General features: G+C 36.3%; 1 protein-coding gene across 2 annotated transcripts in view; it reads left to right on the plus strand.

Annotated features, from left to right (window-relative positions):
• The window catches only part of CPNE8 (copine 8), a 102,185-nt gene that overhangs the window by 69,525 nt on the left and 18,549 nt on the right, over positions 1–14,111 (plus strand). For both annotated transcript variants that reach the window (XM_069849869.1, XM_069849864.1), the window contains exons 12-16: positions 577–630; positions 2,223–2,284; positions 10,438–10,484; positions 10,913–11,094; positions 12,933–13,060. In XM_069849869.1, the coding sequence (XP_069705970.1) occupies positions 577–630; positions 2,223–2,284; positions 10,438–10,484; positions 10,913–11,094; positions 12,933–13,060 (473 nt within the window). The remainder of the gene's footprint in view (positions 1–576; positions 631–2,222; positions 2,285–10,437; positions 10,485–10,912; positions 11,095–12,932; positions 13,061–14,111) is intronic.

Below are 14,111 nucleotides of genomic sequence, written 5' to 3' on the forward strand. Positions count from 1 at the left end.
CAGGGGTAGTCTCTGGCATTTTCATGGAATTAGTGACTAGCTTCTGTTCTGGGCCGTATGATCTGTCCCCATAGTTGTAATTCCTGTCAGCCACATCCTGTCATTGCACCAAACACAGAAACTTGGAGTAGAACAACTCTGCTGTTTCTCAGATAATACTGGAAAGAAGTTGGAAACAGATTGAGGGGAATGTTAAGTGGTGCATTGTGACTTGAAGAAGTTGTGACATGGTATGCTGAAACATTGGAATACAGAAAAATGCAGAATCTTGTGAAAATTGTTTCACCTATTTCACTGAGCAGTCAGATCTAGTGAACGCTCACCTCTGTTGCCACAGTCCTGTGTTTGTCAAATGTGGATAACAGCACTGGCTTACTGAGCAGGTACCATAAAGATAAATTCTTCATTTTTGAAATATACATATATCCCAGCATTGAGGTGCGTAAGTAAACAGTATGCTAAATAATTTTGAATCCACTGAAAACAGACTATTTCCTGTATTGAAAGTATCTTAACACTTATCTTCATTTTAAATCATAACTCATACTGCTTTAATATTTGCATCTATGTTTCTAGGTAATAAATCCAAAGAAAAAGGGAAAAAAGAAAAAGTACATTAATTCTGGAACAGTAAGTAAATATATTTTATTTTACTGGATGTTTTTCTCTTGAAATAGAGTGTAGTTGACTTGAAATTTAACAGGATTAGAATAGAAACTTCTAGTGAAAGCCACAACTATAAATTGTTTACTGTTATACAGCATTTATTTTCAGAATTTTTTGAATTTGAAGAGTCTGATAAAACCTGTGTTCAAATGTGCTGTTAAGTTGCCCATGATTGCCAAAATTAGCTACCAAAATTTCAGTCAAATCCTTGAAGTTATTGGACTGAATATTTAATTTTTATCTGAAATACATATGTACTTTTAAAAGTCAATTTTCTTTTTAAATGTAACTGTTGAACTAGCATCAGTGAAAGCTAGTGTGCTTATCATGGCTAAATCAAAAAGTCACCATTTTTTATTGCTATCAGGTTTTTGTAAATTTATGTTGAAAGATCTGTTCATATAGTTCAGGATGAGAGTTTAATGTCCTTTCATTAATATTCCATGTTCTGTTTTATGAACCATTTGCTAGCAATGCAAATAATTCCCTTCAGCAGTTTCTCAGCTTCTGTGTTCTGGCATCCGTGTCATTATTACTTAAGGGGCCATTTAAAATTCAGACAGACAAGCTACAAACTAAGTGGAAATGTTTTGGAATACACTATTTATTCCAAACAAAGCAAAGTAGTGAATTTTAAATCTCACTGTATGAAACTTGAAACATTGGTAGTCGTTGTCTGTTTGGAAGTAAAAATTTTGGCCACTTTGGAAGAGTGCTGCCTGTTTTCACTTTTTACGTTTTCAAATCAGCTTAACTGAAAACATTTGCTTAAACTAATTAGAAACAAGATGACCAGCTGTAGTAACAAACAAAGCATTGAAATTACTGTGTCCAGTGGGAAAATGCATAGTAATTACCAAAAGTAATTTGAATTGAATTCTTTGCTTCATAAATGTTACGTGGCATATGAAGATCTTAAATGCTGGACCTTTTCCACTAGAGTTTATACTTTTATGGCTTGAGTGCTGGAAATGCCAGTAATACCTTTAGACCACTATCTGTGGTTTTGACCTAAATAATTTCTGAATGATAAAAGCTGGGACTGAAGAAATTTCTTACCTTTGCATTTTTTATGTATTCCATTTTGAACTTTTTAATGTATTTTCCATATATTTATAATTTAGTAGATTTTTGCATTCTTGGCTTGCCTCAATACTACTTTCAATATGAGATGAGAAATGATACCAATAATTTTAATTGAGTTCTTTAAACAGTGTTTAAATACTCATAGAAGAGACACATTATCATCTAGCTTCTAATATTTGTGCAGATGCAGTGCACAGTGATCAGAAGACACAGGTGTGGTAACCTGCCCTGGAATGCAAATCTGACCTTACTTTTTGCTTAAAAAAAAAAAAGCAATTATAGTAAACTTCCAAATTTGTCTCTTCCCTTTTAAGAACTGCCTGTTGAAATGATGTCATATTTTTTAAAATCTTTTTTTCCCTAATACTGTAGGAAACTGCATTTTAAGATTAGGCCTCCGGAAACATTGTCTCTACTTGTTCAGCTGGCAAATGGCAATTCATGTCTGACTCTCTTTTATTTGCTTTCAGGTAACATTGCTTTCCTTCCTAATTGAAACAGAAGTTTCATTCCTTGACTATATTAAAGGCGGGTATGTTATTGGCAGCAAACCTTTCTTGTTTTCGCAGTCATTGTCATTCACTAATAATTTGAATATGTTATTTGCATATGCTGACTCTATGTAGTAGAAGAGCTGTATTATTCCCTCATTTTGGAGTTTGTACTTTCCTACATAAATCCTGTGGGTAGTTATTGACATATGTCAAGGAACTTTGCTTGTAATGTTGGAATTGGTATTGGTACTAAAACACTGAGATTGAGTAATGACCTCTGATCAGCCAGTGAAAACTGGATTAATCAAAAGGGAATTATCAATGTACTATTAAATTAGAAGAGTGCTGGTTTATTTTTTCTGATTATGCTGACCTTTGGTGCATTTAATACTGGTGTTTATTTAGACTCTCACCCCTTCAAAGGCATTTTTTCAATACTAGTTACATTAACATTATAACACATTCAATTTTGCATTTATTGTCATTTTCCCAAAAGCGAAGTAGAGACACAAGCATCAAATGACTTAGCCTAGAACATATCTGGAAATGGGATTGAATCTCAGAAATTCCTGGCTCTTAACCTACCTACCAGAACACAGTTCTCCTCTAAGATAAATAAAAATAATTTGTTATATATTGCTAGGCCCTTAACACGGTTTTTGAGGCATGCAGTCTGAATACACATTCCACGTTTATTTTGTAGCATTAATTACCTGTAAAGAAACAAGTTACTTTTTTTATGCCTGTCTTCAACCAGGCTTGAGCTGAAATGGAAAAGTAGCCTGTGTTGTGTTTTGACAGTAGCAGTATAGGACTTTGTTCCCAGCAGTGGTTAATCCTACAGATAAGAATGTGCTTAAGGTTTGTTCCTAAAATATTCATCACTGAAATTCATTAAGTTAGAGTAACACCCCAGTCATAATTGCTAAGTACAGAGAAACTGTCAGTAAGCTGTCTTGGCTGCCATTGCATTCAGGTTTTTGAAAACCTCAACCTGAAGTTGTAGTCCATGCTGAACTGATAATTTGTAGAGGGAATGTATCATTGTTAAGGTACTTCAAATGGTTGACCCTAACTGGGCTCTGCAGTGTCTTAATTTTTTTTCTTTTTCAAGGATTAACAGCCTCTTTGATGTTTCAGTTCTCCAAACAAGTTAGTTTTTGAATTAGTAATTCCAAATTCTGTGCTGTTTGATCTCTATCCAAGAAAATAAATATTTCCACTAAGAATGAATTCAGTTTGTTATGTGTCTCAAAACACTGTGTCTTTTGGGTCATTAAGATTAAACATGACAAGAATTTTTTATGCATAGAGCTTAAAAATGGAAATGCTTGATTGGGGTTTTTAATGTGAATGATGACAATTTCTTTTTAAAATTCTTATTCAATATCTTCAGAGAAAATTGTGATTTGACTTGCTCATTTGGTAGCTCTTTGGTCGCTGAACATATTTGCTTACTTGGATAGAATGCAGAGCCTCTGCAACTTTTCAGGTATGATTGATATTACAGTGTTATATGGTATACATGGTGGATTATGGGTGACCTTCAGGGGGAGATACATAGGCCCATTATTGAGGAGTGTAAGTAGTGGAGGGAAGGGGCTGTGTCAGGGAGCAGCTATCCCTCCCCAGAATGGCTGGAGAGCTGGGAACAGACGCCGGTAGCGTGGCGGGCAAGGCAGTGTCTCACTAGCCAGGGTGCACTAGTACATGTACATGGGCAAGGCAAGCAGGGCAGGCCCAGAGGTGGTGGCCAGGCTCAAGTAAGAGTCCAGATCATCAGGGAAGTTTGCAGTGATGAGGCAGGCCGAGGTCAGGCTGGGAAGGCAAACGACAGATCTGGGTCAGGACCAGGTCCAATGACTACCAGGCAAGCCTGTGGTGGACAAGGCAGAGAGATCAAGCCAGGAAGTTAGTGCATAGATCAGGATCTGAATTAATGGAGTCCATGGCCAGGCATGGTCTTGGCTGGGTTGGAGACCCATACTTCTCTGATGTAGGTCAGGCAGGGACTGAAGGCTGAGCTCAAATAGAGGTCCTGAGCCAATAGGGGAGTTTGTGGTAGAGAGCTGAGGTGAGTCTGTTTAGGACCATTAAAAGGCTTTTACTCAGTATCTCACACTTCATTCCAGGATGCTTCTGGACTGCAAACTAACAAACTCTTCTAGAATTGCTGTTCTTACTTCCAGTTCAGTTCAGTTGACTGGAAACCCTGCTGCTGGAACACTTCTCTACATTTACACTTTTTGGATCCTACTGTTTCTCCGCAGAGGGGATTTAATTCAGTTGTTGACTGCATTAGAATCTGTTACAGTTTAGCAAAGGTGAAACTTTCTAAAATAGGTCAGGCATGCTGTCAAGGTACTATTGCAATTTTAACATCTGGAGAATATGTTGATTCTATTTGCCCCCTCCCTGGAAGTGTTCAGGACCAGGTCGGATGGGTCCTTGAGCAGCCTGGTCTAGTGGGAGGTGTCCGTGCCCGTGGAAAGGGGGATTGGAACTGGGTGATCTTTAAGGTCCCTTCCAACACAAACCACTCTATGATTAAGAACTCTGCCAGCATATTTGCTTGACAAGCTGTTCCTGAGGCATCTAGATTGCCATGGTTAGGAAACCAGTTATTTCTATGTTTCTGAGTCCATTTCCAGTGATCAGTATGACTTGTGCCTGCTCTAAATCACTGCAAGTAACAGATAGGACAGCTGCTTGTGAGAACAGAAAAGTGCTTGGAGCATCAAGGTTCCGGATATGATTTTTGTATGCACAGTCATGGTCAATCTGTTGTGGAGCCCTTCTGATTTGTGCAAGTGTTCTGTGTTTAGTAGAGAGCTCTAGAGTTTGAGAGAAACAGCTTACTTTTATTAGGACTGCTGTTACTTTTATCAAGAACATTCCTGTTGTGGACTTTAACAGAAGTAGAAAACAGCTATCCATCCATGTTTACCAAGATTTTGTCTCGAATCAAGTATATGTATACACAAATATGTGAAGAAACAGTTTACCTGTAGTAGCTCTTTATTCTTTGAAGTGTGTTGTACATATGTGCCACAACCAGCTTACTGCCCATTCATTCAAAATTCATCTCTATAAGGTGAGTATGTATAAGGAAATGAGGAATTAAGTTTTATATCTAAATTTGGAAAGAAAATAGTATAGTGTGTATATATGTAATCTTTTTAGGATGGCTTATCACATTTCTCATTGCAGTGTTACCATACAAGTTAATAAACCTCATTATCTACATTCTATAGAGAAATAATAGAAATTTTGAATGCAAATAATACTTCGTTTTGTTATTGGGATTTTATATATATATATCTGCAACTGCAAGTCAAAGACTTGTGATATTAATAATTACTGCTTAAGCTTTTTCCTCTTTTATATAAAAAAGTATAATTCAGTAGAGTGTTCTGTGCTTAGAAGTATAAGCAGTAATGTTTATTGCTGAACTACTTTATATAGAATCTTGTTTAGTTGTTCATACAGTCATTTCTATGTATATGCCAGTGAAAACTGTAGAAGTACTTGTATAAAATATTACCTTTCTTTCTGCAATGTATACAGTTTTGTAAACATGACCAGGAGGCTGAGACTTAGAGTCATTTTCTTGGCTTCTCTCTTCCTTCATCTCATTTAATACTGCTGCTCATCAGTTGCAGTCCAGTTGAAAGATTTTAAAGAAAAGAAGAAGAGAAGGTGTTGTCAGTGTTTCCACGTCAAGTATGTCCTCCAAAATTGATTTTTAGTTCCATGTATTTTTTCCATTTAGTTAGGCAAGGGGAAGAAAACACTGATTCTGCAATAGATACAATATTGGCTCTTCCATAAATGGATGCTTATGAAATACTTCATGTTCAGAACTTTCATTGTAATTGATTTGAGGTGTCAAGAACTAATACTGATTTAATGGAAATCTTGACAGCTTTAACTGTGACAAACTGGTATTACAGTATTGATTTCATTTATGTTTACAGACCGCATCTGTTTAATTGGTATATTCCATTTTAAGTATCATAAATATGGGTGTTGTTTTTTTTAAAGAGCTTTGAAGAATGAAATAGAAGTTTATCCATAAATTCTAGTTTCGTTTTTCTCTGTAACATGGGATTTTATAGCAGTATGGTAGCAAAGAGGTGAACGTCTCTTGCATCTGAATATTGCATCAAATGGTGCTATCTTACTAGTTGGCTTCTCCTTAAGTCTTGGTACATAATCACATAGTTTGCCACTAACCTTCCCACATTTAAAGCAGGTACATTGTGCTAAAAATAATGTCTATTTCAAAGTTCGTTTTCTCCTGATACTTACCAATTATCAATACATTCATAGAATGCTTTTGGTTGAAAGGGACCTTAAAGATCATCTAGTTCTAGCCCTCTTACCATGGGCAGGGATGCCTTCCACTAGATCAGGTTGCTTATAGCCTCGTGCAGCCTGGTCTAGGACACCTCCTGGGATGGGGCATCCACAACTTCTCTGGGCAACCTGTGCCTGTGCCTTGCCACTCTCACAGTAAAAAATTTCTTCCTAATATCTAATCTAAATCTCCCTCTTTCATCTTAAAACCATTACCCCTTGTCCTGTCACTGAACTCCCTGATAAAGAGCCCCTTCCTGGCTTTCATGTAGGCAAAAATGCCTCCAAATATATGAACAAGCTCAGGAATATAAGGGGTGCAGCCTTGAAGAGGAAAGCAATTGAAATTATCCTGGTTTACAGGAATGACTATCAGTTTATAGTCTGGTCTGGTTTTGTCTAGAAGAGAGACCAGTAGGCAAAATGCCGCAAGGCTTAGAGGACAGAAAGGATATTTCTGTGCAGAAGTTTTTAGCCTATTTGATTTATTGTAATAGGAAGCGAGCTAGCAAGTTACTCTAGGCATCTGTAAATCAATAAAATTCAGGAGCTGAATCCTTTTGCAACTCAGAAATATTAAGTCATCTCTTCTGTCCCAGATTAGTGGAAGATAAGAAAAAATGTTTCCCTCCCATCATGTTAAAAGCCTTACCTTCATCCAGGTTGTTAGAAATGAATACCCGCATGCTGTTTGAATTCTAAGGACTTTGGACATACATTTTTAATTGAACTTTTTTGAATCATTGATGGTCAAAATGAAAATTTGGAACTCCTTTCATTAGAGCTATATTCATCCAGCCACTACACCATATAATGTATTTAGCATGCATATTTGATATTCAGTGGACACCTGGTGTGAGATACAGTTATGAAGCAAGGAGTGCCATAGCTACATATTTTGGGGCCTTTGCCATGTGTTTCTTGTATCCTTGGAGAATAAATGAGTAATAAGACTAAATAAGAGCAAGATCTTGTAGCACCTTTGTGAGAAAAATCTTCTTTATATTGATATGGCATTTGGGCAAACAAGCATCTGCAAAGGGGAAATTATAAAATAACTGTCACTGGAAACTTAAATGCCACACAGGGGATACAGCTTCTTGGTAGTGTTAGTTACTCCATTAGCTCCACTGTAGAGTTCTGTGCAGTGAGTGGTCCTCAAACCTTCAACAGCTCCCCCCACTAACAGACCAGCTGGTTGTCACTCCAAAGCCATAAAAGGGAATTGAAGTGTCCTTCCAGGGTACTGTTTAAAAAAAACTTAATCATTAAAAATGTCATCAGGCCTAGTCAAAAGCTAAATCCAGGCAGTTTGTTCCCTTACGCATATCAGTGTTGACAGAGCTCTTATTAAAAGATGATAGGTTTCATCTTGCTCTCCTGAAGAACAAACAAAAGGGCTGCTCTGTGGTTGTGAGGTGAAGGTTACTGTTCTTTTAAGATATTTTCTTCCTTTCCTGCGGTAGTATAGTGTAAAATGACATGTCCAGGTATCAAATAGATCATGTCTTTCCATACCAACTACGTTCTGCCAGAGTAGTAGTGATCTATCCAGCTCTGAATCCATACGGCACATTGCTGTGCTTGGATATTCTACCTGTCTTCTCCCTTGGGATGGGACATTCAGCAGCTCAGCCTGCCTAGGCGGGTGTCAGTGTTTTAGTGGCTTTTGTGCAAAGGCTTATGACTTCACAACATCACTTACATGTAGCCAGTGTCATGAGCTATTAATGTAGCTCTTTGGAGAACTATACAGCTGGAAAAGAAAGGACACAGTCTTTACTGGAGAATTTCCTTATCAGAAACGATAAGTTTTGTTGTCTTGGTGTGTTCTAAAATTTGTAATCGGGCAACTAAATTTGCCTTGAAGACTTCAATTTTATATGTGTTTTTATAAAAATTTGGGGCATCCTATTCTGAATTGGTGATTTCTCAGCTTGTGTCTTTTACACGCTAATCAATAAACTTATAAAAAAAAGTTATTGTTGATGAAGGCTAATATGTTAATAATAACAGCAACCTAATAACATGTACTAGATAAAGCCGAAGAATCACTGTGTTGAAAAGAAATAAAACATGTAATAGAAGTAAAACCAGGACAGTGGACTTTCAGATATATTCATTACACTTAATTTGGTTCTAAACCAACATGTGCTACTATGAAAACATTTCTTAGAATATCATCCAGATTAATTTCCCAGTCACCCCAGCATAGCTATGTCTAATGTTGAACATAGTAAGAGTCTAGTTGTAGTGAGGTGGGTGTTGGTCTGTTCTCTCAAATAACAAGAGACAGGACTTGACGTACCTGGCGTGTAATGCTTGGAGGAGTCCTGCTTTACTCTTCAAACATTGCACCGCACCTTAAAATTTAAGTGTGGGGAGATTATAGCCCCAAAGTAGTTTTGCTTAAGTGTTCCAATAAGGGCTTTAAGCATGCATCTGGAAATGGTGTTGTATTAGCCATTTTTATTGTTGTTTTTCCTAACCTGTTCTTATCTGAGGAAGACAAATTTTCTGCACACTATAGTGTGATGGTGATAGAAAACTAGTTGACATGCGCTTCTTAGGATCTTTATTCTTACAACTAACTGACAGTGCAGAAGGATGTTGTGATTAGGAAGCCTCAGGGTCTGACATTTGGGTACAAATCAAACAAAATCTGACTTGTCAAACCATTAATTTTTTTGTTTTGTTTTGTTGAAACTGAATAAGGCAGAATGCAGAAGAACTGGCAGAAAACTCTCATAAAGCTTAAGTCTCTAAACTTTTCAGGTATCGCAGCAGCTTTCACTTTTTTTTTCTTGAAGTCCATTTTGAAGCCATTGTGGTTTTAGACATATTATGAGCTGACAAAGTTCCATTGACCCTCCTAGATACTGTGGGCTTTTTCCACTTTTTGGAGACAGAATCCGCCTGTAACATAGCTTAGTTTGATTTAACCTTGATTAGTATGATAACATTATTTCGTGTGAATTTTTTTCATACCAAACTTTTTAGGAAATAAATAGTATTTTCTCTGGGCATTTCAGGTTATTTGAGCAGTAGAACCACTTCTGCAAGGCCAGGTGTCAGGTTGTTGATGCTCAGTCTAATTGTGCATGATGGTATGTTGTCCTGAAGGAAGTTGAAAAACAGAACTGTGTTTAATTATTGTCTCTCTGTAAAAGTCTTATTAGTGATTAATTTTTCTAACAATAAGTGTATGCTAACAACTGACCCATGCACAATAATGGCTTCATTTAGCTGCTGCTCCAAATACAGATTTTTATATGCCTGCTTTCAGATTTTACTTCTAACAGTTACCTTGATATGCTCACTTAAAGTGTTGACTATATTCACATGAAAGAAATCCACTGCCAAGAACTATGACATCCTGTCCAAAGATTTTATGCATAGTATGATTTCAAACATGTTCTAATTGAAGACATATTTTCAGTGTTAAGAAAAGGAGCGGATTAGTAAAACCCTATCTCCCTTGTCAAAGTTTTCCATGACCAGGGCTAAAACGTCCAAGGAAAAATCAGTATTACTGTTGAAAGTGAATTAATAATGTTTATGAATGTTAATTACCTTATTAATCATTAAGGATTTTTCAGATAGAATATAAAAATGGAAGGATAGAATAAAATAACTGTTTCCAGTGTCTTAATAAAATAGTGTTGTGTAGCTCTTGGCTGGAGCCTTATAAAAAGAGTATGCTCAGTGTTTATTGCCTGTATTAGGAAGTCAATGTCTTACAGTTTGTCCACAAACAACATTATAATCTCTTATTTATTTTTCCACATAGCAGTAAAGCTATTAATAAGATTTGTATTTGCTTTTTTTACAGAACCCAAATAAATTTCACAGTAGCTATTGATTTCACTGCCTCAAATGGTAAGAATATTAAACATCTTGTGTATGTATGTGCTGTGTTCTGATTTAAGTGTACATGTGTGTGTGTATATCAGTATTCTGCTTGACTTCATTGTATTATTGATTACCTGTATGCCTGGCACTGCCTGGAATCAGGACTCTGTTTTGCTGAGCAACAGACTAGAGGCCAATTCCTGTCCAGAAAAGCAGGGCAAACAGAACAGATAAAAATTGGAAAAAAATTTACTGGGAGAAAACCGTATTAAAATGTACTTGGCCCGTTGTGTTTTTACCTGACACAACCACAGTAACGGATGTAGGAAATAAATTCTTTTTCCTTTCATGTTTTTTTCTTTTCAATTTCTTCTTTCTTAGATTGCTATCATTCTTAAGAGAGAAAATTTTGAAGTGATTCAGTTTTAAAGTAAATCTGATCCTTGCTTCAACAGGTAACCCTTCACAGCCTACTTCGCTGCACTACATGAATCCCTACCAGCTGAATGCTTATGGCATGGCACTGAAAGCAGTAGGTGAAATAATTCAGGACTATGACAGTGATAAAATGTTCCCAGCTCTAGGTTTTGGAGCTAGGCTGCCTCCAGATGGAAGAGTATCACATGAATTTGCACTGGTAAGTAAAAAAAAAATAATTATATATTATTTCTTCAATAAAATATGGGGAGTTAAGGTTGCAGTCTTAAGCAATTACTGGGCAAGTAAAAAACAGCGAATGTGCTAGTTCTTCTGTCTAAAAGACTACTTCAAAATTTTTCATTCTATTGAAGTTACTGAGAGAAATCTAGAGTCAAGAAGTCCCTGTAGGCCAAAAATAGTTATGAAGAAAAGTAATCATCTTTAACCTCATCTGTAGCAGCATGAGAAACAGATGGTTGAAGGCTAATCTGTCTTAAGAAGAAAATGAGTCATGATACGAGACAGTCTTTCATTATTATTGTTATTGTTCTCTCTCATTTCCTGGGACCTCTTTATCTTTTACAGGCTGCTGGTTTAAAGACATAGAGATAAGTAAGTGGACTATAAGCTGAGGTGACAGGAACAAATCTGAGACTGGTCTATGTGCCAGCTAAATTACAAACCTAATATCTAACAGGATTTGCCAGAAAGGTTGATCTGTTTTAACTTAGTGTGGATGTTCATCTGCTTTCTTATTTTGAGTTCTTTGTTCTTCTCTGGGAAGTGTAAAGTTGTCAGAATTATAGTAAGTGTAGGTATATCAGATGAGTTTTAATTAGATAGCAGTGAAGACATGGCAGAATACTGGTGATTGTAGATCACCAGTCAGCCTGTGCTGGAAAACAATGCCACATGTCGTATCTCAAGGAAAGGCTTTCCACATGGATAGTAATTTAAAACAGGTGCAATTGCAGATACTCATTTGAATCACAGACTTTCTTTGGACTTCTTTGTAGCACGTTCAAGTAGACTGATGTATAATCTTAAGGCTATTAAAACAGCAGACTTACTCCTGGCTAATTTCAGTTTTAAAAGTTGTTTCTAAAATTAATTCCATTAATTCATTAGGCATTGTGATGCTCTTACAGAGAAAAAAGCAAGTTTATTTTTCTTCCTCCATATATAAACATACAAGGTGGTCTCCCATTTAATGCTAAGCAGTGTTTTCAGCACTCTCTTTTAATGTTCTAGATCAATTTGATGAAAAAACACCTTTGCTTTTCGAGATTCTCAGGGAGTCACAATAACCTCAGAATGAGATACTGGCACATTAAGCCAATGAGGTGTTGGCACATGAAGGAGAGTAAGGTGATTTGGAAAATTTTGGAGCCTTACACGGATCATTTGTCTGACATGACATAGGTCATTAATGTGGGATTTTGTTTATATGTTCGTATTTGCATCTGTAAATAGGTATCCTCCTTATGGAGACAGGTAGTAAAATAGTCAAAGAATTTACAGTACCTGCCATTTCAGTGGGTACCCAAAGAACAAATTCCTTTCTTAATCTTTTTAATCCAGGTCAAAAATCAGTTTTCCAAGGCAGAAACATTGTAACAAAACAATAAAATTCACCTGATACTCACGTAGTACATGAACATCAGGATCTGGCTATCATTTCTTCTTTTCAAAATTTTAAAATAAGAAATCATTGAGCCAGACCTGTGCCACTAAACATGATTCAACTTTTACATCTGCCCTGTAATTCATACGGGGAAATGCCTGTTACTGTTGCATGTACGAAGTGTTGTTCAGTTGCACTTAAGATTGTATTTATGTTTAGGAAACAGTTCCAGTGATTCAGAGTGCATGTAATATGAGGCTGCTAGAACCTCCTTCCTTAGTCATTGGGCATTTGTAGTAAATTCTCTGAATAGATCCTAGAATGCTTAGGTCTTTGCCACTTAATAATGTACACTTGCTAGTGTTCACTAACCTACGTAATTTTTGCTTCATAATTACTTTTAGTGATTATTCATCCATTATTTTCATTAGAACGGAAATCCACAAAATCCATACTGCCATGGAATTGATGGTGTAATGGAGGCATATTACAGGAGTCTAAAATCTGTACAGCTTTATGGACCAACAAACTTTGCCCCTGTAATTAATCATGTAGCCAGGTAAGCATCACTACAGGTATTTGCAGAAACTTCTCATTGTCAGTATGACTATGACATATAAGAGGATAGCAGTTACGTGATGCTAAAGAGTGAAAAAGTATTTACAGTTGGTTTTGTTTATTCTGTCTAACATGATTATCTTGTGCCTTTGAGTAGTTTTGAAGAATATATGAGGATTATACAGAATTTCATTGCTGTTTAAAAATAAATATAGGTGATCTAGTTGATCCTCCCTGTGTTAAAATATTTGGAAAGCTCATAATGAAAGAAGAATTTTGTGAGGTCACTGCAATGTTCCTTTTTTTGTCCTTTGGATCACAGAATTTTTGCATTATAGGAAAGACATAAATCTATCAAAAAATGATGAAATGTATTTCTTTAGGCATATATAGTTCCTCTAACCGCAAAATGTCCAAAACGTCCACAGAATTTTCCAGGGCACTCTGTGGTGACAATTCCCTGCTGGTAGCGGAACTGTTAAGGCAGTAGTAGAGCAGCCACTGCTGGGGAGCCGTGGTGGTGTGTTATGTAACTTCTTGTCTACCTTTCTACGTAAAACCCACCTTGTCTTTGTAGAAATTTCATAAAAAGGGTAATGTTGCCTTATTTTGGCAGACAAGATCTTGACTTACAGGATACATCCATGTCTTAATGTAGCAAAAGTGACATGGCTGAGATAATTTAGCTAAGTAACTACCTGAACAGATTATTTTTTGTTTAAAGATTCAGAGAAAGAACTAATGTTTATAAAACAAAGTAGAAGGCACGTGTAAATTATTGTACTGCTAATGTTTTATTTATGGTCTTGCAAAATAGTTAAATGTAGCAAGAAATAATTATTTACTATCTGTTCTTGCTGCTGTGAGTTCTGCAGCCCAATGAAAAATAATTTGCAAATTCTATGGTGCAAAGAATTTTCCGTGCATGGAAAAGCATGGCTAGATAGCTGATTTCGGTTGTTTATCATTAGGATTAGTTGTTCCATCTTCAAATCCTACCATTCAAATTATGTACATGTATGTTCCATTGATTGTCTTTAGCAGTTAGCTGT

The sequence above is a fragment of the Phaenicophaeus curvirostris genome, chromosome 1, assembly GCF_032191515.1.
Source record: "Phaenicophaeus curvirostris isolate KB17595 chromosome 1, BPBGC_Pcur_1.0, whole genome shotgun sequence".
In the NCBI taxonomy this organism is placed as follows: Eukaryota; Metazoa; Chordata; class Aves; order Cuculiformes; family Cuculidae; genus Phaenicophaeus; species Phaenicophaeus curvirostris.